The 24658-nt window shown below is 39.5% G+C and overlaps 1 protein-coding gene across 4 annotated transcripts in view; it reads right to left on the bottom strand.

The window, feature by feature from the left end:
* LOC124554005 (zinc finger protein 418-like) overlaps nucleotides 1-24658 on the bottom strand; it is a 218937-nt gene that overhangs the window by 97023 nt on the left and 97256 nt on the right. For 3 of the 4 annotated variants that reach the window (XM_047128026.1, XM_047128024.1, XM_047128025.1), the window contains exon 5: nucleotides 7670-7741. In XM_047128026.1, the coding sequence (XP_046983982.1) occupies nucleotides 7670-7741 (72 nt within the window). Of the gene's footprint in view, nucleotides 1-7669; nucleotides 7742-21418; nucleotides 21970-24658 lie in introns of those variants that run through there. The other variant, XM_047128027.1, reaches the window with a different exon arrangement.

Raw genomic sequence — 24658 nt, 5'->3', positions numbered from 1 at the left:
GGTGACCTGATGGGTGTGTGTGTGTGTGTGTGTGTGTGTGTGTGTGTGTGTGTGTGTGTGTGGCAAATACCTGGTGAACATCATCTGCCAGTGTGTGTAGTGCCAACAGTAAAATTCGGAGGTGGTTCTGGTGTTATGGTGTCATAATGTTTTTCATGGAGGGGGCTTGCATCCCCTGTTTTACATGGCGCTATCACAGTACAGGCCTACATTGATGTTTTAAGCACCTTCTTGCTTCCCACTGTTTAAGAGCAATTTGGGGATGGCAATTGCAGCTTTCAACACGATCGGACACACCTGTTCATAACGCATGGCCTGTGGCAGAGTGGCTACACGACCATAACAAACCTGTAATGGACTGGCATGCATAGAGACATGACGTGAATTCTTTAGAATAGTTTTGGGATGTTTTGGAATGCTGACTTAATGCCAGGCATCACCGACCGACATCGATTCCTCTCCTCAGTGCCAACACGAGTTAAGAATCGGTTGCCATTCCCCAAGAAACATTCCAGCACCTGATTGAACATATGTCTGCAAGAGTGGAAGCTGTCACCAAGGATAAGGGTGGACCAATGCCATATTCAATTCCAGCATTACGGGTGGAGGGCGCCACCAACTTTCAAGCCATTTTCAGCCAGGTGCCTGGATACTTTTTATCACACAGTGTATGTCATCGGTGGTCTTCCGAATATTTATATCCATTTCTGTTTTCCATGTGTCGCTGTTTAAGTATGTTTCATGGTCTTTCTGGACTCTTTTTCGATTTATTGTCATCTTGTGAGAGTCCAACTTCTTCTGTACCTATGATCCATTTTGAACTGTTTTTGCTAGTGCTTGCTACCTCGAAGATCTGCCTTGTGAGCCTGTCGTCAGTCATCCTGTGATGTGTCCACAGAATTTTATCCCTTTTTATCTATAGGTGTCCGTTATTGTTTCTGTCTATCTATGGATCTCTCTAAAGGGCCTCTTTATCCAAATTCGTTCACAGAAAACTGGCCCAAATATTTTCCTGAGAATTTTCTCAGTCAGTCATTTTTTCTTGACCATGAATCACAGTATTTTCTACAGTAAAGAGTTACTCCAGCAGTACTTTCGCATTGACTAAAATAGATTTTTTGTTATGACAACTCCACATCAGTTGACAAGCTTTTGAGCAAGAAACTCCTGAAGTTATGTTTGACAATAAGGGAGGATCACACGTTTGAAAGACTGAAGATTTTGAACAATGTGATCTCAAGATTTCAGCTGCAAAACTTGTGGACAAATGATGGCAGGATGATGGTGAAGACCGAAAATAGGAATGATCAGTCTGCAATGCAGACAGGACGTTTGAAGCTAAAAAAAATTTCAACTCTTGTTGCCTCTAATTTTGTGTGTTTACTTTCATGTCTATTTTGCAAAGAAACAATTTGTTTTACTAATATTATACTTAAAACAGTTTCCCCTCTTATTATTCTCTGTTTGTCTATGTTTACTTTTAGTACAAATTTTCTGCTCAATTCTCATACCTCCAAGACCAATACTATTAATTAATTCACTATTACTTCAATATGTTCACAAGACTCTGATTCAGATGATAAATTACAGTCTTATTTCTACTTTAATAATTTATCATCATATTACTGTGGTTACTCATCATTAGCATCAATAGTAAGACAGACTGCTTTCATTCCATTTACCTTGCTTTCAGTATTGTTGTGCAGAGACTGTTCTAGCTCTGTTCAGGAACTTTCTCCTCCTGTCTTCAGCTGACCATTCACTGACCAGTGCAAAGCCTGCTGGCCTTGGCCGCAAAACCTCCCTCCTCCTGGAGATATCTCCCACTTTCACGTCAAGGAACCTTGCTCCGCCACCACAATGCACTCTGGTATTCCTTGTTCTCCCAACCTCACCAGCCTAAAGTCGCTACTATCTAGCACCTTCATATGCCTAGTAGCCAAATGCACTGAACATCCCACTGCACTCGCAAATGTTCGATCACTGCCACCTCATCATAATTAAGTGTCACGTATTTCAAGACATGGACATACATCTGATACTTCTTTCAGAGATGTGGCTCGAACCAAGTATGTCCACAAGTTGCGTAAATTGAGAAGACTACATCTTTTCAGGATACAACAGGTGTAACTGACAACTGGGTGGACTAGCAGCATATGCATACTCTTGATTTATCACATAATGTGCTACACACATCCAACAATCATGAAGATAAACAAGAGGAATATGTTCATGTAGATTACATCCATTAACAGAAAGTCACATATGTGTGTACTCTACAAATGTCCTGAAGTATCCACGTTTGGCTGCTTTTAAATAGCTCTTTGAACTGAAATGTGAGCATATAATGATGCTCCACCCAGATCTTCCTTTTTTCCCAGAATTCCTAGCTGGTGAAGACTTCTTAAATTTCCTTTCCACGGGACTCACTATATCTGAAAACTATCTTGTACATTTATAAATCCTTTTTATTCCTGTCACTATTATTGTTGTCATTACTACTGTTACCACCACCACCATTTGTGGCAGCAGTTGTAATTCTACTAGTAATGTCATTATTAACTTTATTAGTTCATAGTATTACTTACTCACATTGCCACTTATGACACTCAAATCATTTTAATACTATTTGTCATATTATAACTGTTGTTTCTTAGGTAACTATGATGTATGTGTGAAACCCTGGTCCAGTGCAGAAGAGAACCTGATGGCCCTCATCGGACTAACATAAATAAATAAATAAATAAATGCTGATTGGATTATCTCTCCTGGATATTTAATTTATATGTCTTGTGACACTTCCTCATACCAAGTTATAGTGGAGAGATTATCTGCAGGCTTCCTGTCAATTACTGGGTTTTCTCACAGATGATTTGTAGACCAGTTTTCTGTGACATTTTATGAAGCTTCTCCAGGACAAGTTTGGCTTCTTTACAGTTTCTTAGAAATGTGAGTGTCTATAAGAGCCATACGCCTCAGGTTGGTTCTCTGCTCTTTTTTAATTTCAATTTGGATTCCCTCATCTCCTTCCCTATGGCTACATAACTTTTTTCAGAATTATTTTAAATTGGAGGGGATTGTGGATCTCTGGCTGCACGCTGTTGTGCATTTCAAATGCTTCTGAAATTTCTCCAATCAATTTAACATTTGAAGTTATACCTATTAATGTCTGTTGGATAATTGCCACTATTTTCCTGTCAATTTTGAATTCCGTTGAAGTACTGAATCAATATTTTTTTCTATCAAATCATAAGCCTTTCTGACACTTGTCAGAAGTTGTCACAGTATTTACACATCATCATCTTTAAAAAATTGACTTTGGTTCCCATATCTGTTCTCTACACGATTACCCTTTGCAAAATCGTGCCTTATATTAAACTATTAATGGGCCTAGATGTTCATCCAGTTGACTTCACAGGACTTTTTCAAGAATTTTGGACATAACAGGATGCTGTGAAATTCCCTGCAATTATTCAGACTGGTTTTATGTCATTTTTATGAAGAGGAACAATTAATGCACATTTCCACTCTTCAGTAATTTTTTCAATTTTACAAATGTTTAACATAATTCTGTCAGTTGCTTCTGTCAGATTACTGTTGCTCAGTATCCGCATACTTCTGCTATGAGTTTCTGTTTCTGCTGATGACTTATTTTCCAAAGTACTGATTTCCTTCAGTTCCTCAACAGATGATTTTTAATCTGAATTGTTTCGCCTCCAAAATCTAGTTGTTCTTTCAGAGGCACACAGTCAAGAACTGAGTGAAAGCCATAGACTAAAATTGTTATTTTTATGTTGGTTTCAAGTGACCAGTTTACATTCTTTTTTATAGCCTTGAACATTATTTTCTATACTTTCAAGAATTCCTGCCATTTTCTAGGGTTTGTTACTATTTAAAACTTTCAATGCTTGTTCCCTCACATCTACTGGACCATGATCATAGACAATGTTCCACTACCTGTGTTTTCTCCTCTTTTGTGGTTAGCATAATCTCATAATGGTTTTCAATATGTCTGCAAGTTTCTTACAATTTATGGTATATGAATGAACAATTTCTTACTCATAATATGAGTGTTAATGGATTAATGATGACTGATTTATTCATATGTCTTTCTTTTCCGACAGGTTGAAATCTAATCTTTATATGCAAGAGACGTTGAAATGACTAAAAAATTCCTTTCCTGCTCTTACACTGCCTATTTTTATATCCTTATTGGCTATAACACCAGAGTCTATCTGAAACACACACAAAGCGGAGTTCAGAAAATTCATTTTTGTAGCTTCTTCACAGATTTAAATTATGTGGTAGTGATTTTCATCTCATTTTCCCAGCTGTGTCTCACGATTTTTATATAATCTCTTTTGAACTCCTGTTTCCCAAAATTTTTTTGTTGGAACGTACACATTCCTGACAATGTGACATCCCACCAGTCAGACACTGAAGCAATTCAGTGGCATGCTTTTAGATTTGCTACTATTAGCTTTCATTAGCACACAAATGTTATGGATATGGTTCAGCAACTCAGACAGGAATCCTTGGAGGGAAGGTGGTGATGTTTTTGAGAGTCAATGTTGAGAAAATTTAGGGAACTGGCATCTGAGGCTCACTGCTGATGTAACTGTTTATCAGCGTGTAATGTAAGGAAACATAATAAAACTTTGTTGGTCTGATTTGTATACTAATATTAGCCTACAATATAATGCATCACACTTTGTGTATCCTCCATAACTGTCAGAGACATACTGAGTTTTATTTTTCTATGCTTACTGTTTTTTCATCTTATGTCTTTTGTTAATTTTGAAATCACCTGTTTGTGTATACTGAAATAGAAAACGTTTAATACGATGAAGTGATGGTAATATTGCGGAAGACAGAGTTTAGATGTGTACCAATAAATAGTGAGTTTTGTCATAACAATGGGAGGAGATAAATTATGTAAGGTTGCTGTTGGGCAGTATACAGTCATGGATCACGAACTTGTAAACATAGACAAATACTTTTTTCTTGTGCGCTGTGGATTGTAAAGATAGTGGACAAAATGGAACTAAAATTTATGCATTCCAGATTGATTATCCACACAATAGCATGAAGGCAGCAACTTGGAAATCATGCAGAGGCACATTTACTAATGGAAAATTCTATGAAGCACAATGCCAACAGCTAAGTTAATAGTCCACGGCGTCGATCTACCTCTTATTGTGAACTGATGTAATGTGGGAAAATATCAGAGCAGTGACAGTAAAGGAAAACTTCTGCTAAATGAACCGATTTCAATATTGAACACATTCTCCCAAGTGAATACCATACGCAAAAACTACTATGACTGTGCCCCATAGAAATTTGTTATTACACCATGCATATACAATGGAATGAAGCCTAACAAACAAATGCTTAATTTGGGAAGAGAAAATGTGATGCAGGAACCGGTTATGCCAGGTTCACTCTTTTTTATACAGGGTGTTACAAAAAGGTACGAACAAACTTTCAGGAAACATTCCTCACACGCAAAGAAAGAAAATATGTTATGTGGACATGTGTCCGGAAACGCTTACTTTCCATGTTACAGCTTATTTTATTACTTCTCTTAAAATCCCATTAATCATGGAATGGAAACACACAGCAACAGAACGTACCAGCGTGACTTCAAACACTCTGTTACAGGAAATGTTCAAAATGTCCTCCGTTAGCGAGGATACATGCATCCACCCTCCCTGATGCGCTGATGTAGCCCTGGAGAATGGCGTATTGTATCACAGCCGTCCAGAATACAAAGAATCTCTACATTTGGTACTGGGGTTGTGTAGACAAGAGCTTTCAAATGCCCCCATAAATGAAAGTCAAGAGGGTTGAGGTCAGGAGAGTGTGGAGGCCATGGAATTGGTCCGCCTCTACCAATCCATCGGTCACCGAATCTGTTGTTGAGAAGTGTACGAACACTTCGAATGAAATGTGCAGGAACTCCATCGTGCATGGACCACATGTTGTGTTGTACTTGTAAAGGCACATGTTCTAGCAGCCCAGGTAGAGTATCCCGTATGAAATCATGATAACGTGCTCCATTGAGCGTAGGTGGAAGAACATTGGGCCTAATCAAGACATCACCAACAATGCCTACCCAAACGTTCACAGAAAATCTGTGTTGATGACGTGATTGCACAATTGCGGGCGGATTCTCGTCAGCCCACACATGTTGATTGTGAAAATTTACAATTTGATCACGTTGGAATGAAGCTTCATCCGTAAAGAGAACATTTACACTGAAATGAGGATTGACACATTGTTGGATGAACCATTTGGAAAAGTGTACCCATGGAGGCCAATCGGCTGCTGATAATGCATGCACACGCTGTACATGGTATGGAAACAACTGATTCTCCCGTAGCACTCTCCATAACTGACGAAATTAAAATGAGCTCTAACATGGAAATTAAGCGTTTCCAGACACATGTCCACATAACATCTATTATTTATTTGCGTGTGAGGAATGTTTCCTGAAAGTTTGGCTGTACATTTTTGTAACACCCTGTATACCATATCCGCTGTCCCTAGCATTTTTCCTTGAGTGGTATGCTTGCACAATCAACAGGCATCAATGTGTATGAGGGTCATTTACAGACCACAAAAGAAGACGAGAAATTAGGGCTTTTATGGAGGCAACAGACAGTTGCTTTTCCCTCACTCTGCTAGCAAGCAAAAAAGAAAAGGAAATGACTAATAGTGGTGGAACATACCCACCGCCATGTACCATACAATGTCTTGCATAGTATGTCTTCGGATTTACGTTTTTCAGTTTAAATGGTTCAAATGGCTCTAAGCACTATGCTTACGTTTTTCAGTCCTCTACCTTATATTCCCAAATGTTTGTTAGGTTTCATTCCTGTGAGAAGTTTATGAATCTAACCATCAACTTTCTCTTATGCAAGATGGACAAAATTAATACAACAACATTATATTTTACTGGATTAAGTTTTATGCCTCATACAAGCAGACCTTATCAAAGCTGTAAATTTTGCCAAAAAGATAATTTATTTGGATCTGCTATGACTTCTATGGTGAGGTAATATATGGATTTATCTGCATACGTCCAAGAGTTTTTCTGTGACTGACGAATCTGTGAGTAATTCAGCACGTACCATTGAGGTAGCCATACTGTAACTATTTTGAGATCAATGTATCATGGGTGGTCTGTCACATAAAAATAGTAACGCACTTTGTACCTTTGGCAACTTTGAAAATTTTTAGTTCAAACTGACAAATATCAATGATTCACTGAAAAGATAAACCATGTCCAATGTGTTCTGCAATCCGTTAATCATAAGTTACTGGAAGGAGGAATATTTTTCAAATGATCTACACTCTCATGGTTTAAACTTATACGAACTGTTTAACATCCAGAAGGGTCACAGAAAGTATGGTTAAACATATTGTTACAAATTCCGTTTGGATTCTATTCAGAACAATAAGCAAATAACAGTTGCTAATCCACATCAAGTGGAATATCACAAGAGTACTGTAAAGTTATTAATTGCACTTAGGTCAAGAAAACTCACAATCTGTGCCTGTTCCACAGTAATGCATTTCTTACATCAATTACACAAATACATTTTTATCACTATACATGCAATAAATCAGAGATGGGAGTGCTTACAGTATTCTCAGTTCCACCCACCTCCAAATTTAGTTCAGGATCCTCCTTGATAAAATCATTTGGCCAAGAGATTACCAAATTATCTTCAAGACACTGAAAGAGAGAAAAAGTCTCAGTTAAAACTACTTGTACCCTTCTGTACTTATGACATGGCTCCCAATATTTCTTTTTGATGAATATAGCAGTTATTCTGCCAACATGTATCACCATAATTTCACACTCTGCTATACTGCACTAATTTTACACATAATCAGTCAGTACATAGCGTACTCCATGGTGCTTACTGACCCTTATCCTTCATTTGGGAACCTCACACTTTGCCCATAGCAAGAAGAAGAGAGAGTGTGCTTACTCGCTGTGCATTAACGTAGTTGGACAGGAGAGGTGGCGAGCCTGAGAACTACAATGAAATGAATATCCCTAGCTGCATACAGGCATTGATATAAATCAATAGGGACAGTCCAAAATAAGTGCCCCAACTGGGACTCGAAGCTGGGATCTCCTGCATACATGGCAGATGCTCTATCCATCTGAGCCACTGAGGACACGGAGGATAGTGCAACTGCAGGGATTTATCTACTTATCTCTGGCATGCCTACCGTGAGACCCACATTCCCAACCTATTGTCCCGCACTATACTCATACTGCTCCTGCCCATTATACTCATTACTCGCAGCTTTTTGCCGATTCCCGAAAGAGTTCAGGCACTGTTTGTGCATCCGCATAGAAGAAGATGGTAAAATGGCCAGTGAGCCTTGAAGATGGTATCTGTTCTTTTGGAAATGTCAGAAACAACAGGTACCATCTTCATATACCCAAGAACTACGAGCAGAACTGTCACTTGAGACTCAAGTTGACATGTAATGGGATGGCGTTTGTTGCTTCTGCCCCGATTTATTTTGAGAGTTTGTTTAGGACTTGTGAGTGAATGGTTCAGAGTTGAAGGCTGTGGTTATAAAGAGGTGCTGAGAGTTGTAGTTACTGGTAATTACAGAAGAAAACGAACAAAACATATCCACGTTTTTCGATCCAGTGAACCGATATGGCTGAAGAGAAACTAAGGGTAAATATTTTGTAGGTCTCCAAAAACTAAAGTATAATTTCAAAATGGTTGACAGCAATTCCCCAGAAAGACAATCTGACTCAAGAGTTGTTTTGTATGTTATTCTCATTTTAGCGAGGAACAACAAATCCCTAGCATCAGTAAACAAGTTGTAATTGTAAGACATGGGTGGTCTCTTAAAACGATAGCGGCTCAGTTGTTCCTCGTGTATTTCCCAATTTACTGAAGTATCTGTCGAAAATATTACACAAAAGAAAACTGTCCGTCAAGCAGTCGCTAAAGGGAAGCTGTGGAAAGAAGACAGTAAACAAGCTGCAGTTTTGATGTCTGCCAGTGCTGCTTTTGCTGAGGAAAATATAGGGAGCATATCAGTACTCAACAGAGTAGTAATCACATTAAAACGATGTTGATGTACCAGGAACTGGAAACTGTCCAATTACGTGATAAATTAAGGACAGCAAATGACGAAATAAATCTCTTCCAAAAGCAAGTCTTAGATGAAAACCATAAAATGGCTCAGTCAAATGTCCTAGATCATTGTAAACTCAGTAAAAACAGAAAATCATATTTGCCACTATGTTAAAGAAATACCAATTAAAAAGAAAAAAAGAGAATACAGTATGTGATGTGACAATTAATTCATTCTGGATACCGGGCTCTTGAACATTAACAGCTCAAAGAATATAGACACTGAAGCACGCATTGTTGCAACAACCTTCTGAAAAATCTCCAAAATTAAATGATTTCAAATGTTCGTGTGAAATTAACAAAGAGGCTTTAGAACAATTAATAACTATTTTCGGAAAGAACGAATAAAAACAAGATACGCTGATTTTTGATGAAGTAAAGCACGACGATATTTACATTTCAGTAATACTTTGCTGAAAATTTGTATCGTCAGTTTATGGGTATATACCTCGGACGACTGTAGTAATAACTTTGCCTATCATTGCTCTGGTGTTCATATCTGTTGCTCTGATGCGTAACCGTATTCACCCTATTTTAGTGTACTCGAATCACAATGTCACTCCTAGTGATGTCTAGCATATATTGATTCAAGTAATTATCCAGCTAGATCAAGCCAGAATGATACTTGTTGCATTCACTTCTTATGGTACAGTACAGACTGAATAAAGAGGTCCAGCAGTGTCTAGGAATTACTGACATAAAAAATAAAGTTCCTTGCTCAATATCAATTTGAGTGTTCCAGGTAGCAGCAATATGTTTCTATATTGAAGCGTATTGTCGAAGGGTGACCAGTTACTGTTAATGTTAAAAATAAACCTGGAATGGTTACTAAACACCGTGGCTTGGTAATATTTGTATCTAATGAGTTTAGTATTGATCTTAATCCTCAGCGTTCTACAGGTGTTCCATGGCGTAGATATACTACGAAGAATAGGTTTAAGTTCGTAACATATTCTAAACCCAAAACTAGTGCAGATATATCTAAAGTGAAATCCTGGACAGATCTAGAGAAAGAATGTAAAGTTAAGAATCGCCTTTTTCAAGGTACTAATCCATTTTATATTGGACTTCAAATAGCTGGAGATGAACCTGAGAAGTCAGACAATGTTCAAAGCGAAGTGAAATATGTAACTATGTAGTAAGAAATAGAGTGTATATGACATTTTGTAAGAGGAAAGGTAATGTTACTTTCTGAATAAAGTTTATTGTTTACAGCTAATGTCTGCGTTGGAGTTTTTTATGCTAACTGGGACCATATCCGAAATTATCCGGACAACCTACGCCTGGCTTTCCCTGTTCCCAACAATCAACAGAGGATTGATGAATTAGCTGTAACATTCTATGGCAACAAGATTAATTATGCAGCAGCTGTTATTGTTTTAGAAGAATTGTGGTATTATAAGCCTAATTTGCACGATTTCATTCTTCAATTTAGGGACGCATACAGAGAATATGTATTTATGTGGAATGGTACAAGGTGTGCTAATAGATATTTTGATTTTAGACAAGATCGCTATAGGCCATTGTGGTACAATTATTAGAACCTCAATAAATTAAACTCACAAGTCATAAATTGAGTAACAAATGGTTGATGTGATAAAACTGATGTACTTTTTAACAATGGCATCATCAACTTCAATTATCGACAAGATAGTTCTCCAGAATCAACGGGAGTATTTTTATTAGATAGATGAACAACTTAGTCGACACACTTATATTCTCTTGGTGATGCTTTGTACAAAACGCACAGGCTCACAAAAAGTTGATGAAATGGGGAAGCTTTGGTTCTGAAAGAACATACTGGCCATTAAGAGTAACCACTAAGAGTAACCACTAATAGTAACCACTAATAGTAACCACTAATAGTAACCACTAATAGTAACCACTAATAGTAACCACTAATAGTAACCACTAATAGTAACCACTAATAGTACCTTAGAAATACCTAAATACCTATGGAAAAGAGGTTGCATTTCTCTCCCAACAGCAGCATCATTTCGGTATCTCTAGGTCTCCGAGTTGCAATCGTCACTCATCAGTAAGACTAATTCTGCTTGGACAAGTTACAATTTGCTTGCCAGTAGAGTTCCTGTAAAACTTTCATTGTCTGTTGCAGAAACTGAACATAAACGCGAATTTTCGTTGACGTCATGCATAAGAGAAATGCAGATGTTTGCTGGATATTTGCAACAAAAGAACCAATACAGAGTTTTGGAGCAGAAAACATATTTGAAAAAAAAACCTTTGTATTCCAAACAATATCGAAGATCCACAATGTAGGTCAGTCTGCTGATTTTGCCATTGTAACACATAGTTCTGTGGGTCACAATTAGACGAACTGACATCTCACTGCGGCACTGCTGAACTAGGGTAGTCAGCACGTTTCCTCTTCTACTCAATATCGTTTGCCTGCAGTTACAGTGTTGTTTCTTCCATCCACTCAACGACTTGTCCTAAATTTTTAATTAAATCACCTGCCTATTTATTTCTGTTTGGATTTATCAGGTTAACATTCTGATGCTCACAGCTCTGGTTTGAATATTTTCTGGCGTATGAGACTTTTCCAACAATGTCATTTCCAACAATGTCATTTCCAACAATGTCATTTCCAACAATGTCATTTCCAACAATGTCATTTCCAACAATGTCATTTCCAACAATGTCATTTCCAACAATGTCATTTCCAACAATGTCATTTCCAACAATGTCATTTCCAACAATGTCATTTCCAACAATGTCATTTCCAACAATGTCATTTCCAACAATGTCATTTCCAACAATGTCATTTCCAACAATGTCATTTCCAACAATGTCATTTCCAACAATGTCATTTCCAACAATGTCATTTCCAACAATGTCATTTCCAACAATGTCATTTCCAACAATGTCATTTCCAACACTGTTTTTTCTTTCTGTCGAGATATCATCACTGTCTAAGAACGGAGAAAACATCATAGAGATCAGATTTTCTCTCAGTTGTGTTTACAATACTTAAGAACTAGGTTTATAGACCAACCCTGGGCCTGTAACTATTATAAGCCTAAATTTAAGTGTTGCTGTAGATACTAAGTTAAGTCACAATCATTTTCATAGTTTCAGAGCTTTGAATGACTAATGCTACCTCATTTAACATCCAGCTGTAAGTTTGTGCCCACACAACAAAATTTCTCTACGGTTGTAAATGCAATTTCCAGTATGCACTGGGTCACTTTGCACCACTCCTGAGGGCAGAGTCAACACATCGGGCTTTTTAGCGTTTTGGACTACAAACCTCACTGTTATTTCATGTGCCCTATCAAGTTGGGATCCTTGCTATTTCCATTAATCTCTCAAATATTATGTTGAGCATTCATGGTGACAAGTACAATCTTGTCCCAAATCAGTACGCATTTTAAATGTACAGGGCATCTTCTCTCTCATATTTGTACCTTTGCTCTTTCCCTGTCCACCTCCTCACTACACCCACTAACTTCTTTGGATTTCAACACTCCCTCACATTGTTGTGTAACCTCTGTGTGACCATTGTCCTGTGATGGAAAAATCTATTAACATTGAAGCAATGTGTTAGTTAAATTCCTTGCACTTCTCCCATTGTCTCGTAATATGGAGGCTCATTGAAAAGTAATGCTGCCGATTTTTTAAATTCTGTCCTCAGTATTAATTGAGGTATTACTTATCATGCATATTACGTGGTCAAATTCCCATTTCACTGACAAGTTGCAACATTACTATTATGCAGCTTCTAATTGTAGTGTGTAACATTGCAGTGTGTAATGGAACTATGTTATTGCATGTGAAAGAGTGTGCTCTAATCAAGTTTGTAACTGCACGAAATGGGTCTTCAATTGAATCCACAGAAGAACGAAACCAGTGCATTGTTTTCACTATATCAACGTCAGGAATGTCACAACATTCAATTGTTCATACTCATAATGAGGCAAACAGAACTCCTAACCTCAGCTCAAAGTGGACAGCTGCCTAGGCCAACACTTACAGACATCTTTCAAGAATTGAGTCTTATAGTGATAAAGTTGTGCAAGTAGAGGTGAGGCTGTGGCTCCATCAACAAATTTGAACAACCTGCAGCGACAGTATCAATGAACCCATCACTCACTGGGAGAAACGATTTCATTGCCAATGTGGCTTTGTTGCAACACAAACATGTAGAGATGAAGAATAAAGGTGTAGAATGTTTATAAAGCTTTATTCAAAAATCTGTACGAGTTTTCACATAAATTTGGAGGCATTACTTTTCAACATGCCCTCATAAATGTGATTTAAAGTTCACATTGCTGCCTACTGACTTCCAATTGCTTCTACAGTTAAACTATGCAAGGCAATTTACATTATGTGTCGGAGTACTTGTGATACCAATACAACTATCTTTCTCCAGTAACCCACAACAGAGGCAATATTGTAGAAACATCTGACGTTTGCAAAACCAGTTTTGTAGTTCAGGTGTTTGTGAATGCAGTGCTTGTATCAACAAGTGTCAGGAAGCATATGTTGGTGCTCAAAACTGTAATTTAGACATCACAGTCATGTTGTCTGATACTGGAATAAATATTATATCACACTGTTCTTACAAAATTCTGTGCAGATGGATGTATAGCATATAGTTCTCAAAACACACATTACCTACCAGTTCTGAGCTGCCTTTGTACTACATGTGTATACACTATGCACCACACAAAATGCACACATTAACTACACTCCATTTACAGTACCTATTTGACATACGTAACATTAAAATTGGTATTCTTTGTCCACGAGAGGGGAGGATACTTCTAACTGGTTTGACGTGGGCTGTCATGACTTGGGGTCCAGTGCCAGTCTCATAATCTCATAGCAGCAATGGTATCCAACATCTTCAACTACTTGTTTGGCATATTCCAATGTGTATTACCCCATAGTTTTTGCCCTCTACAGCTCCGTCTACTATCACACAAGTTATTCTCTGTTGACTTCATATACACATCATATTACACTGTCCCTTCCCATCAGCGTTTTCCATAAGTGCCTTTTTAGTAATTCTATGGAGACCCTCATTCCCAATCACCCAGTCATATCAGTTCAATTATTTTTATCGGTCTTTTGTAATAAAACATCTCAGATGGTTCAGTTATTTTATTTTCTGTATTCCACCTCCATCTAGACAGTAATGATTCTAGCTCTTCTTGTTTTACAAAGCTAGATACTATTACCAAAAACACAAAGATATACAGTGAACAGACAGAACATTATAATCACCTAACTAATAGACAGTATGTCCACTTTCAGCATGGATAACAGCAGCAAGGCATTGTGCCCTGGAAGCGATGAGGCCTTGGTAGGTATTTGAAAGGAGTTTTTTTTTGGGGAGGGGGGGTGACCAATGAGCTCTGAAGCTATGTTCAATCACATTCCAAAACTATTCGATTGGGTTCAGATCTTGCGAGTTGGGGGAGAGGGAGCCAGCACATCAACTGGGACTCACCACTGTGTTCCTCTAACCACTCCATACTACTCCATCACACTCTTGGCCTTGTGACATGGTGCATTGTCTGGTTGAAAAATGCCAGTGGTGTCACGAAACGTTACTTATGAAGCGGCATATGTGGTCTGCAACTAGTGTATGATAGCCCTTGCCAATCACTCTGCCCTGAGTGCCATTGGATCCATGGATGGCCACATGAATGATCCCCAGATCATAATGGAGCTGCCACCAGTTTGTCTCTAGCTGTAGTACGAATTTCAAGACAAAGAATTGTTCCCATGGAAGACGACAGATCTGCGCCCTCCCACTGGCATGATGAGGGGGTTCATCAGACCATGCAACACACTGCCACTGTCCCAACGTTCAGTGCCAATGGTCACTTGCCCATTTCAGTTGTAGTTGTTGCTGATGATGTGATGTTAACATTCGCATGTTCAAGAGTCGTGGGCTGTGGGGTGTCCATCAACATTGTTATGTGCACTGTGTATTCAGACACCCTTTTCTCTGACCAGCATTAAAGTCTGATGTTAGTTCTACCACAGTTTGCTGTCCATCCTCTTACCAATCTGCCTAGCTTATGACATCTGTAATGAGGGGACTTCACCCAGCTCCACAACGTCCTGATGTTGTTTCACCTTTGTTTTGCCGCAGCACTCATCGAACACCTGACAAGTCATACATTTTCCGAAATACTCGTGCTGAGCCTCTGGGCTATCACAATCTGCCCTTAGTCAAACTCAGATCACACACCTTCTCCATTCTACACATAGAGGATGCTCACTGATACTACATGTACCATGCATGTGTGACAGTCATCCTTTGCCAGGTGATGCTGTTATCACATGTATGGGTTTATATTGATACTATTGCAGAGGATGGAAAAAAGCAGTTTTAACGGTATATAATTAATTTGTAACTTTAAATGAAATTGGTTAAAATCAAATATTAAAGTTTTGTACCACATTTAAGTGCAATACAGTAATATTAACATATAAATTATGTACCGGGGTGTGTGGGTATGTGAAGAGCGAGATGTGTTGAGTAGAAGCACAATGCAAAGTAAGTTGCAGGATTGCGTTCATACACTTCACTCCTTAATAAGCCTGCAAAATGGTGAGAAGGAAATTTCCCACTCTCTTAACAGCACTGTTACAAATATTAAGAGCAGGGTATTTCACAAAATTATATGGACCCTTCCACAGTTTGGTTAAGGAATTACTGGGGACCAAGTATGAAGATATGCCCATGGCATGGGCAGGGGAAGGTGGAGGGTAAGCGTGAATGTGTTTTGTTTCTTTTCAACAACATGCATTAACACTTCACTAATAATGGTAATAGAAGAGCCGAGTGGAGGGTCTGAATCAGAGGCTGAGACGGTTCTGCGACCGTGTGGGCTGCAGATTCCTCAACTTGCGCCATAGGGTGGTGGAGTTTCGGGTTCCGCTGGATAGGTCAGGAGTCCACTACACACAAAAAGCGGCTGCACAGGTAGCAGGGGTTGTGTGGCGTGGGCTTGGCGGTTTTTTAGGTTAGATGGCCTTTGGCAAGTACAGAAAGGGCAACAGCCTCAACGGGTGCAGGGCAAAGTCAGGACATGCGGGGACCAAGCAGCAATCAGTATTGTAATTGTAAACTGTCGAAGCTGCGTTGGTAAAGTACCGGAACTTCAAGCACTGATAGAAAGCACCGAAGCCGAAATCGTTATAGGTACAGAAAGCTGGTTGAAGCCAGAGATAAGTTCTGCCGAAATTTTTACAAAGGTACAGATGGTGTTTAGAAAGGATAGATTGCATGTAACCGGTGGTGGAGTGTTCGTCGCTGTTAGTACTAGTTTATCCTGTAGTGAAATAGAAGTGGATAGTTCCTGTGAATTATTATGGGTGGAGGTTACACTCAACAACCGAGGTAGGTTAATAATTGGGTCCTTTTACCAACCTCCCGACTCAGCAGCATTAGTGGCAGAACAACTGAGAGAAAATTTGGAATACATTTCACATAAATTTTCTCAGCATGTTATAGTCTTAGGTGGAGATTTCAATTTACCAGATATAGACTGGGACACTCAAATGTTTAGGATGGGTGGTAGGGACAGAGCATTGAGTGACATTATACTGAGTGCACTATCCGAAAATTACCTCGAGCAATTACACAGAGAACCGACTCATGGAGATAACATCTTGGACCTACTGATAACAAACAGACCCGAACTTTTCGACTCTGTACGTACAGAACAGGGAATCAGTGATCATAAGGCCGTTGCAGCATCCCTGAATATGGAAGTTAGTAGGAATATAAAAAAAGGGAGGAAAGTTTATCTGTTTAGCAAGAGTAATAGAAGGCAGATTTCAGACTACCTAACACATCAAAACGAAAATTTCTATTCCGACACTGACAATGTTGAGTGTTTATGGAAAAAGTTCAAGGCAATCGTAAAATGCGTTTTAGACAGGTACGTGCCGAGTAAAACTGTGAGGGACGGGAAAAACCCACTGTGGTACAACAACAAAGTTAGGAAACTACTGCGAAAGCAAAGAGCTTCACTCTAAGTTTAAATGCAGCCAAAACCTCTCAGACAAACAGAAGCTAAACGATGTCAAAGATAGCGTAAGGAGGGCTATGCGTGAAGCGTTCAGTGAATTCGAAAGTAAAATTCTATGTACCGACTTGACAGAAAATCCTAGGAAGTTCCGGTCTTACGTTAAATCAGTAAGTGGCTCGAAACAGCATATCCAGACACTCCGGGATGATGATGGCATTGAGACAGAGGATGACATGCGTAAAGCTGAAATACTACACACCTTTTTCCAAAGCTGTTTCACAGAGGAAGACCGCACTGCAGTTCCTTCTCTAAATCCTCGCACAAACAAAAAATGGCTGACATCGAAATAAGTGTCCAAGGAATAGAAAAGCAACTGGAATCACTCAACAGAGGAAAGTCCACTGGACCTGACAGGATACCAATTCGATTCTACACAGAGTACGCGAAAGAACTTGCCCCCCTTCTAACAGCCGTGTACCGCAAGTGTCTAGAGGAACGGAAGGTTCCAAATGAGTGGAAAAGAGCACAGGTAGTCCCAGTCTTCAAGAAGGGTCGTCGAGCAGATGCGCAAAACTATAGACCTATATCTCTGACGTTGATCTGTTGTAGAATCTCAGAACACGTTTTTTGCTCGAGTATCATGTCGTTTTTGGAAACCCAGAATCTACTATGTAGAAATCAACATGGATTCCGGAAACAGCGATCGTGTGAGACCCAACTCGCTTTATAGGTTCATGAGACCCAGAAAATATTAGATACAGGCTCCCAGGTAGATGCTATTTTTCTTGACGTCCGGAAGGCGTTCGATACAGTTCCGCACTGTCGCCTGATAAAGTAAGAGCCTACGGAATATCAGACCAGCTGTGTGGCTGGATTGAAGAGTTTTTAGCAAACAGAACACAGCATGTTGTTATCAATGGAGAGACGTCTACAGACGTTAAAGTAACCTCTGGCGTGCCACAGGGGAGTGTTATGGGACCATTGCTTTTCACAATATATATAAATGACCTAGTAGATAGTGTCTGAAGTCCCATGCGGCTTTTCGCTGATGATGCTGTAGTATACAGAGAAGTTGCAGCATTAGAAAATTGTAGCGAAATGCAGGAAGATCTGCAGCGGATAGGCACTTGGTGCAGGGAGTGGCAACTGTCCCTTAACATAGACAAATGTAATGTATTGCAAATACATAGAAAGAAGGATCCTTTATTGTATGATTATATGATAGCGGAACAAACACTGGTAGCAGTTACTTCTGTAACATATCTGGGAGTATGCGTGCGGAACGATTTGAAGTGGAATGATCATATAAAATTAATTGTTGGTAAGGCAGGTACCAGGTTGAGATTCATTGGGAGAGTCCTTAGAAAATGTAGTCCATCAACAAAGGAGGTGGCTTACAAAACACTCGTTCGACCTATACTTGAGTATTGCTTATCAGTGTGGGATTCGTACCAGATCGGGTTGATAGAGGAGATAGAGAAGATCCAAAGAAGAGCGGCGCGTTTCGTCACAGAGTTATTTGGTAACCATGATAGCGTTACAGAGATGTTTAACAAAATCAAGTGGCACACTCTGCAAGAGAGGAGCTCTGCATTGCGGTGTAGCTTACTCGCCAGGTTTCGAGAGGGTGCGTTTCTGGATGAGGTATCGAATATATTGCTTCCCCCTACTTATACCTCCCGAGGAGATCACGAATATAAAATTAGAGAGATTAGAGCGCGCACGGAGGCTTTCAGACAGTCGTTCTTCCCGCGAACCATACGCGACTCTAACAGGAAAGGGAGGTAATGACAGTGGCACGTAAAGTGCCCTCCGCCACACACCGTTGGGTGGCTTGCAGAGTATAAATGTAGATGTAGAATGTAGATATGGACAAAATCTGTATGAATGTCTATACTGTTTTACACTGCTAGAGGGAGAAATTTTGTGTCATCCAGTACAGTAACTAAAATGTTCTTCCAGGGAAAGCAACTTCCCCCACTACAACTGTAGTTCGATTTTCAATTTACATACAGTCTATACCTCCCCAGAATTCCCTGTCCAGTTCTCTTCTGTATGTAGACAAAATAACTTCACTCAGCTGGCCTTTATACATGGTGATTTTTTTCCACCATGTACAAACTCTAGGGATTGATTGATGAGAGGATGCAGAACAAAGAAGGTCTAATGAACTTATGTCCAGAATGCATAGTTTCCTTGCTAGAGACCATTTATGTAATCATACAGAGACTGTGACCTAGACTGTGCTGTACCAAGCTGCCACAGTTGCAATAAGTACTGAAATCGTTTCCATGTGACTCACTGCATGTGAGTATGTGCTGTAGCACGTTCTGTCTGTAGCTGTTTGGTCAAGCTGCAACTGAACAGTGGCAAAGCCAGGATGAATAAATTGCTCCAATGTCTTCACATCTGGAATGGGCTCTGCATATACAGTACTTCTGAGATAACCAGAAATCGAATGGGTTGAGATCTGGTGAATGAGCAGGACATGCAACTGGACACCCCCCCCCCCCATCAGATACAGATACATCTACCAGTGGAGACAACTGAGAGGGGTCCAGACATCAACAGTGAAGTGGGCTGGAGCACCATCATATACAGCCACATAATCCTTTGTTCACTGATCCTGATGATTCACTGTCACCATACCACAGGGGCTCTGCATACTGTCCCATAGATGAATGTTATGAAAGCTGACGATACCACTCTGCATAAAGGTGACCTCATCTGTGGGTAGGATGGATGACAAATTTTAGAACTGTGGTTGTCTGGTGAAGGGACTAGAGACGAAACTGCTCCTGATGTGGAAAATCTGTCACTAGCAAGCAAGCCCTGTTGTCTTAAGAGTTAATGGTAGCAACAATTGTCACAGAGAATGTTCCACAAGGTCATCTGGGCTACACTGTACTGGCAGGCCAACTGTCTGGAACTAACAAAGCAGTTGCCTTCCACAGCGTTAATTACATTGTCCTCCAAGTCTGGTGTCTGCATATTTTGGGTACACCCTTCATGATTTCCTGCTTCCTGAAACAACCGTGTCTTCGACAAACAGTGAAACACTGTTGCCAACATTGAATGGTGTGGTTCTTATTGGCGGGGATAGGTCTCCTGATACAACCCTGCTAGCCATCGCCATTCGCCTTTCCATAAGGAAACACCACGTTTGCAAGCTCTCAATACGAATATGGAACGATTGTGTACAATGGTGTATCACATTCACTACAACGTGAGTCGATAAGAGAAGTGAATCGGAGACATTACCAATTACTATGTTAGGAGAGGATCCTATGGCAAGATGTATGAGAAACAGTATTACTTTCTAGTAGGAAACCATGCATACAGTAACTGTGGCTGGATGGTATGGTACATATTAGACCTCACTCTATGTAACAATGTGTGATTTAATAAATGGTCTCTAGCATGGAAATCGTGCATTTCTGGACATAGGACCTTCCCTGTATTGTATTCCCTCATCCAGCAATCCCTGTAGTTTGTAAACGGTGAAAAATACACTCTATATGGCAGTGTTAATTTCTGATTATTAAATCAATACTCACTGCATGTATTATGCGAGGTAATGCATAAAATACAAGCCTGAAATTGAAACCGAGAAGTACTTAGTTTGTAGATGTGATAGTGTTGGTGGCAAAGGGACTGGATTGGTAAATGTGTCACCTTGTTGCTGTCTACCATTGAAAGCATGTTGTAAGGCTGTGTAATTATGTTGCTGTCACTTGGTGAATTAACAAATCATCAGAAAGGCACTGCAGGTCTCTCACTATTAATTGTGTTAGTGATAGGATGCACAAATCTTTTACGTTTAGGAGTAAGTGGAACTTATTGCAGTTGTGAAATGGGCTGCACTGAGTGGACCTACGTACCATACATCCATAGTATATCTTCCAAGATGGGCGTGAATATGTCTGATGGAATGGGACTGACCATATTCCATCTAGAACAGTAGTCTGCTGTAATGCATTGCTTGTCTTATGCTGAAATATCTTACATTCTATAACAGGTTACCAATCTCTGTTGTAGAGAAATGCAATTTAAGACTCTGGGTCTCTTCAGATGTTGGTAAGCAAAAGCGGAAGAGGTGCATTTTGAAATCCCTGATGCCACGAAAAATATTCCAGAAAGGCATAGAAAAGACAAAGAAATTGACATTATCACATATATATTGATGAAGTGTTACAGTTCAGACAGGCTCTTCCGTGTGGGGGACACTCACAGTCTTCTGTTCAGATTTTTTTTACATAATACCTCACCAAACAACTACAACAAAGTACTTCCTTAACAAACTGAAAATAACTCCACTGCACAAACATGAGCTCAGTGAAGTTATTTTGTCTACTCACACAGGCGAACTGGACAATAAATGCTGGGGAGGTATAGTCTGTCTTAATTGAAAAGCAAGCAGCACTCATGGTGAAGGAATTTTCACCTCCCACAAGAAGGCTACAACCTCCATAAAGGATGACACAATCAGTTTCCCCTCTAACAGCGTAGGATGTCTGGAACGATTTTCAGAGACTCTGTCTGTATGTATTTGTGTTAATGTCATTAGTAACTAATATCAGGTTTCCATTAAGTATTGACGCATTCTGTGGAAAATAAATGGCCTCCAGGCATGACTGCAGACTGTGGTAGTGAGCTCTTCATAGGCACATGGTGGAAAGTTGTAATAACTTTGTGAGACACCGTTTGGTTGCTTCTTGTGACATAGTGGGGTAGATCGAATGGAGAAACACCACCTTTATCTTCAGTTTGGAGACCTGTGAAGGAAGGAAGGAAGAGCATGAACATAATCTGACAACATATATTTCCTTTGCTTCTACTCCCCATACCTCTCCATCACCCTGTTGCACTCCCAGAACATGATTTGTACTGTAATATGGCTGTACTACACTTACACATGGTACACAAATTTGTTTCTAAACCCCTCCATGTAAAGATAATTAATTTCGTATAGTTAAAGCAATATTTTTAATAATTGGTTTTTCTATTCCCTGAAATGCAGAAGCTATTAGTCATAGATGCAAAAGGAACATTCTTAGCAAATTTCATGTAGTTTGATTCTGTGTGGGGAAACATTTTCAGTCGAAACTCAATTTTTCAGTTACTCAAAATAAATCGTAAAATGTGACCTTCAAACATCACTGCCCCATCCCAAGACTCACATCCTACCATTCTGGATTTTTAGCATACTGATCAGGCCACTCCCTCTTGGCACTAGGCAAAAATTAGTGGCTACACGATATTTTTCCCATAATCGAACATCTTTGGGCTTCACAGACTGGGCTACAAAAAGAGATTTCAGTGATCATTAGACAAATGAACACAGCATTCCTTAGTGTATCACCATAATTTACAGAATTCCATACTGTTCTCACAATTTCTCACTATGTCACCACACCTGTTCAGTCCACACATTGCATCCTCTATACCTTTTAAAGTTCTCTGTGAAATATTCTCATTACTGGCATTCTGCAGCTTACAGCACTGGATATGAATGAGACCATGATTTGATGTTATTCCTTGTAACATTATCACTATTTTTATGGTGTTACACACACGTAATATTTATATTGTCTTCTCTCCTTTTTCCTTTTCCAACTTTTATATGCGACTTATCTGCTATTCCTATGAAAACTGACCATCTTTATTACACATAATAGTGATGCAGGTGGTGGTTTCCATTCTTATACCAATGGTGATAATGCATACATGAAGTGCAAACAATTATGACGAAAGTATCTGGTTGATCCATAACCAGTGCCCAGTGACTGAAGTTTCTCACTTCCAGGAGATCACTTGATTAAATATTTCTTATGCCATTCCTAACAAATCCCATTGTTCTTCCCCTCATTAGCGTGGTGTTAAATATTCTTTTCAAATAACCAAGTGTTTCTTCCTCTCACATTATTTAATGGTCTCACTGTGTTAAAAATCCACACAAGATTCCTGTGTATATAAAAAAAAACATCAGCATTTTCCTGTCTCATAAGGTATCAAATACATTCCTCTGTAGTTCTCTCATGCTCATATTATGCAGTGTTAAGGCAGAAGAAGAGTCACCTGTACTGTATAGTGATGGCGCAATTTAATTATTGTATAAAAGCAAGGAATACGAATTTGTTGCTTGCAGGTCATTTGTAATGCTGTTTATATTTTGTCACCCTACAACGGGAAAAGCTGCATGAATGGTCAGTCACATCTGGATAAGAGTGCAAAGTGATGCAGAGATTGTGAACTTGCTGTAAATTATCAGAAAAGTGACCAAAATGCTGAGGTCATCAGTCCGTTCAGAAACATAAAACTGCACTTATATAGCACACTTTGGTTCACTGGTAAAATGCAACTAGTCCACAAAGGAGATTGCTTATAAACCAGTTGCACAATTCATACTGCAAGCCTGCTCAGGTGTGTGGCACCTGCACCACATATGACTATCACATCAGAGCACCACAAATGTTCACAAGTTTTACCCATGTGACAGTGTCATGCAGATACTAAGAAACGAGACACATCGATGTTTTTAAGATGGATGCCAACTGTCCTATGAAAGCCTAGTTACAGAGATTTAAGAACCAGCTGTAAGTGATGAATCTAGAAATGTACTACATCCTATTATGTATCACTTCCCCAGGGAACGTAAAGACAAGACTTGACTAATTACAGCATGCACAGAGTCAAATGGCTCTGAGCACTATGGGACTTAACTTCTGAGGCCATCAGCCCACTAGAACTTTGAACTACTTAAAACTAACTAACCTAAGGGCATTAAACACATCCATGCCCGAGGCAGGATTCGAACCTGCGACCGTAGCGGTCGCGCGGTTCCAGACTGTAGCGCCTAGAACCGCTCTGCCACACAGGCCGGCTTCACAGTCATTTTCATGCCCATTTTCCTGCACTCAGTTTGTGAATGGAATGGAAGAATCCATACTTACTGGTACAGTAGGAAGTACTATCTGCCGTATAACTCTCAGCAGATTCTGGAGTATGGATTTTTATGAGGACATGGATGTAAATGCTTTTCACTCTTTTTCCATTTTTCCTTCCATTCACCTATAATAATACAACACAACATCTCCACTGAGTTAGACTCTACACTTCGAGTGCACTGAAAGGATGTTTGTTGTACTTGCCATCAGTAGACTACCCACCCCCCACCCCCTAACCCCTCTAGACTCAACCTATGCTAGTCCATATCCTCTACCCATATCCCCTTCCTTGCTCTCACTTCAACACACACACACACACACACACACACACACACACACACACACACACACACACACACACACGGTTCCAGTCCCTTCAGAATAGTGGCATGTGAAGAACTGCACTGCTAGTCGTCACTAACAGTTAGGAGATACAGATAAAAGTCTAATTCTGCCCTCTTGAGACTACTTGCATGTGTATGGATAGACAGAGACTAATCTAACAGTGCTGAGATTA

The sequence above is a fragment of the Schistocerca americana genome, chromosome 11 (assembly GCF_021461395.2).
Source record: "Schistocerca americana isolate TAMUIC-IGC-003095 chromosome 11, iqSchAmer2.1, whole genome shotgun sequence".
NCBI lineage: Eukaryota > Metazoa > Arthropoda > Insecta > Orthoptera > Acrididae > Schistocerca > Schistocerca americana.
Note: the sequence above shows the minus strand (reverse complement) of the source record. Positions and strands in the feature narration are given on the sequence as shown.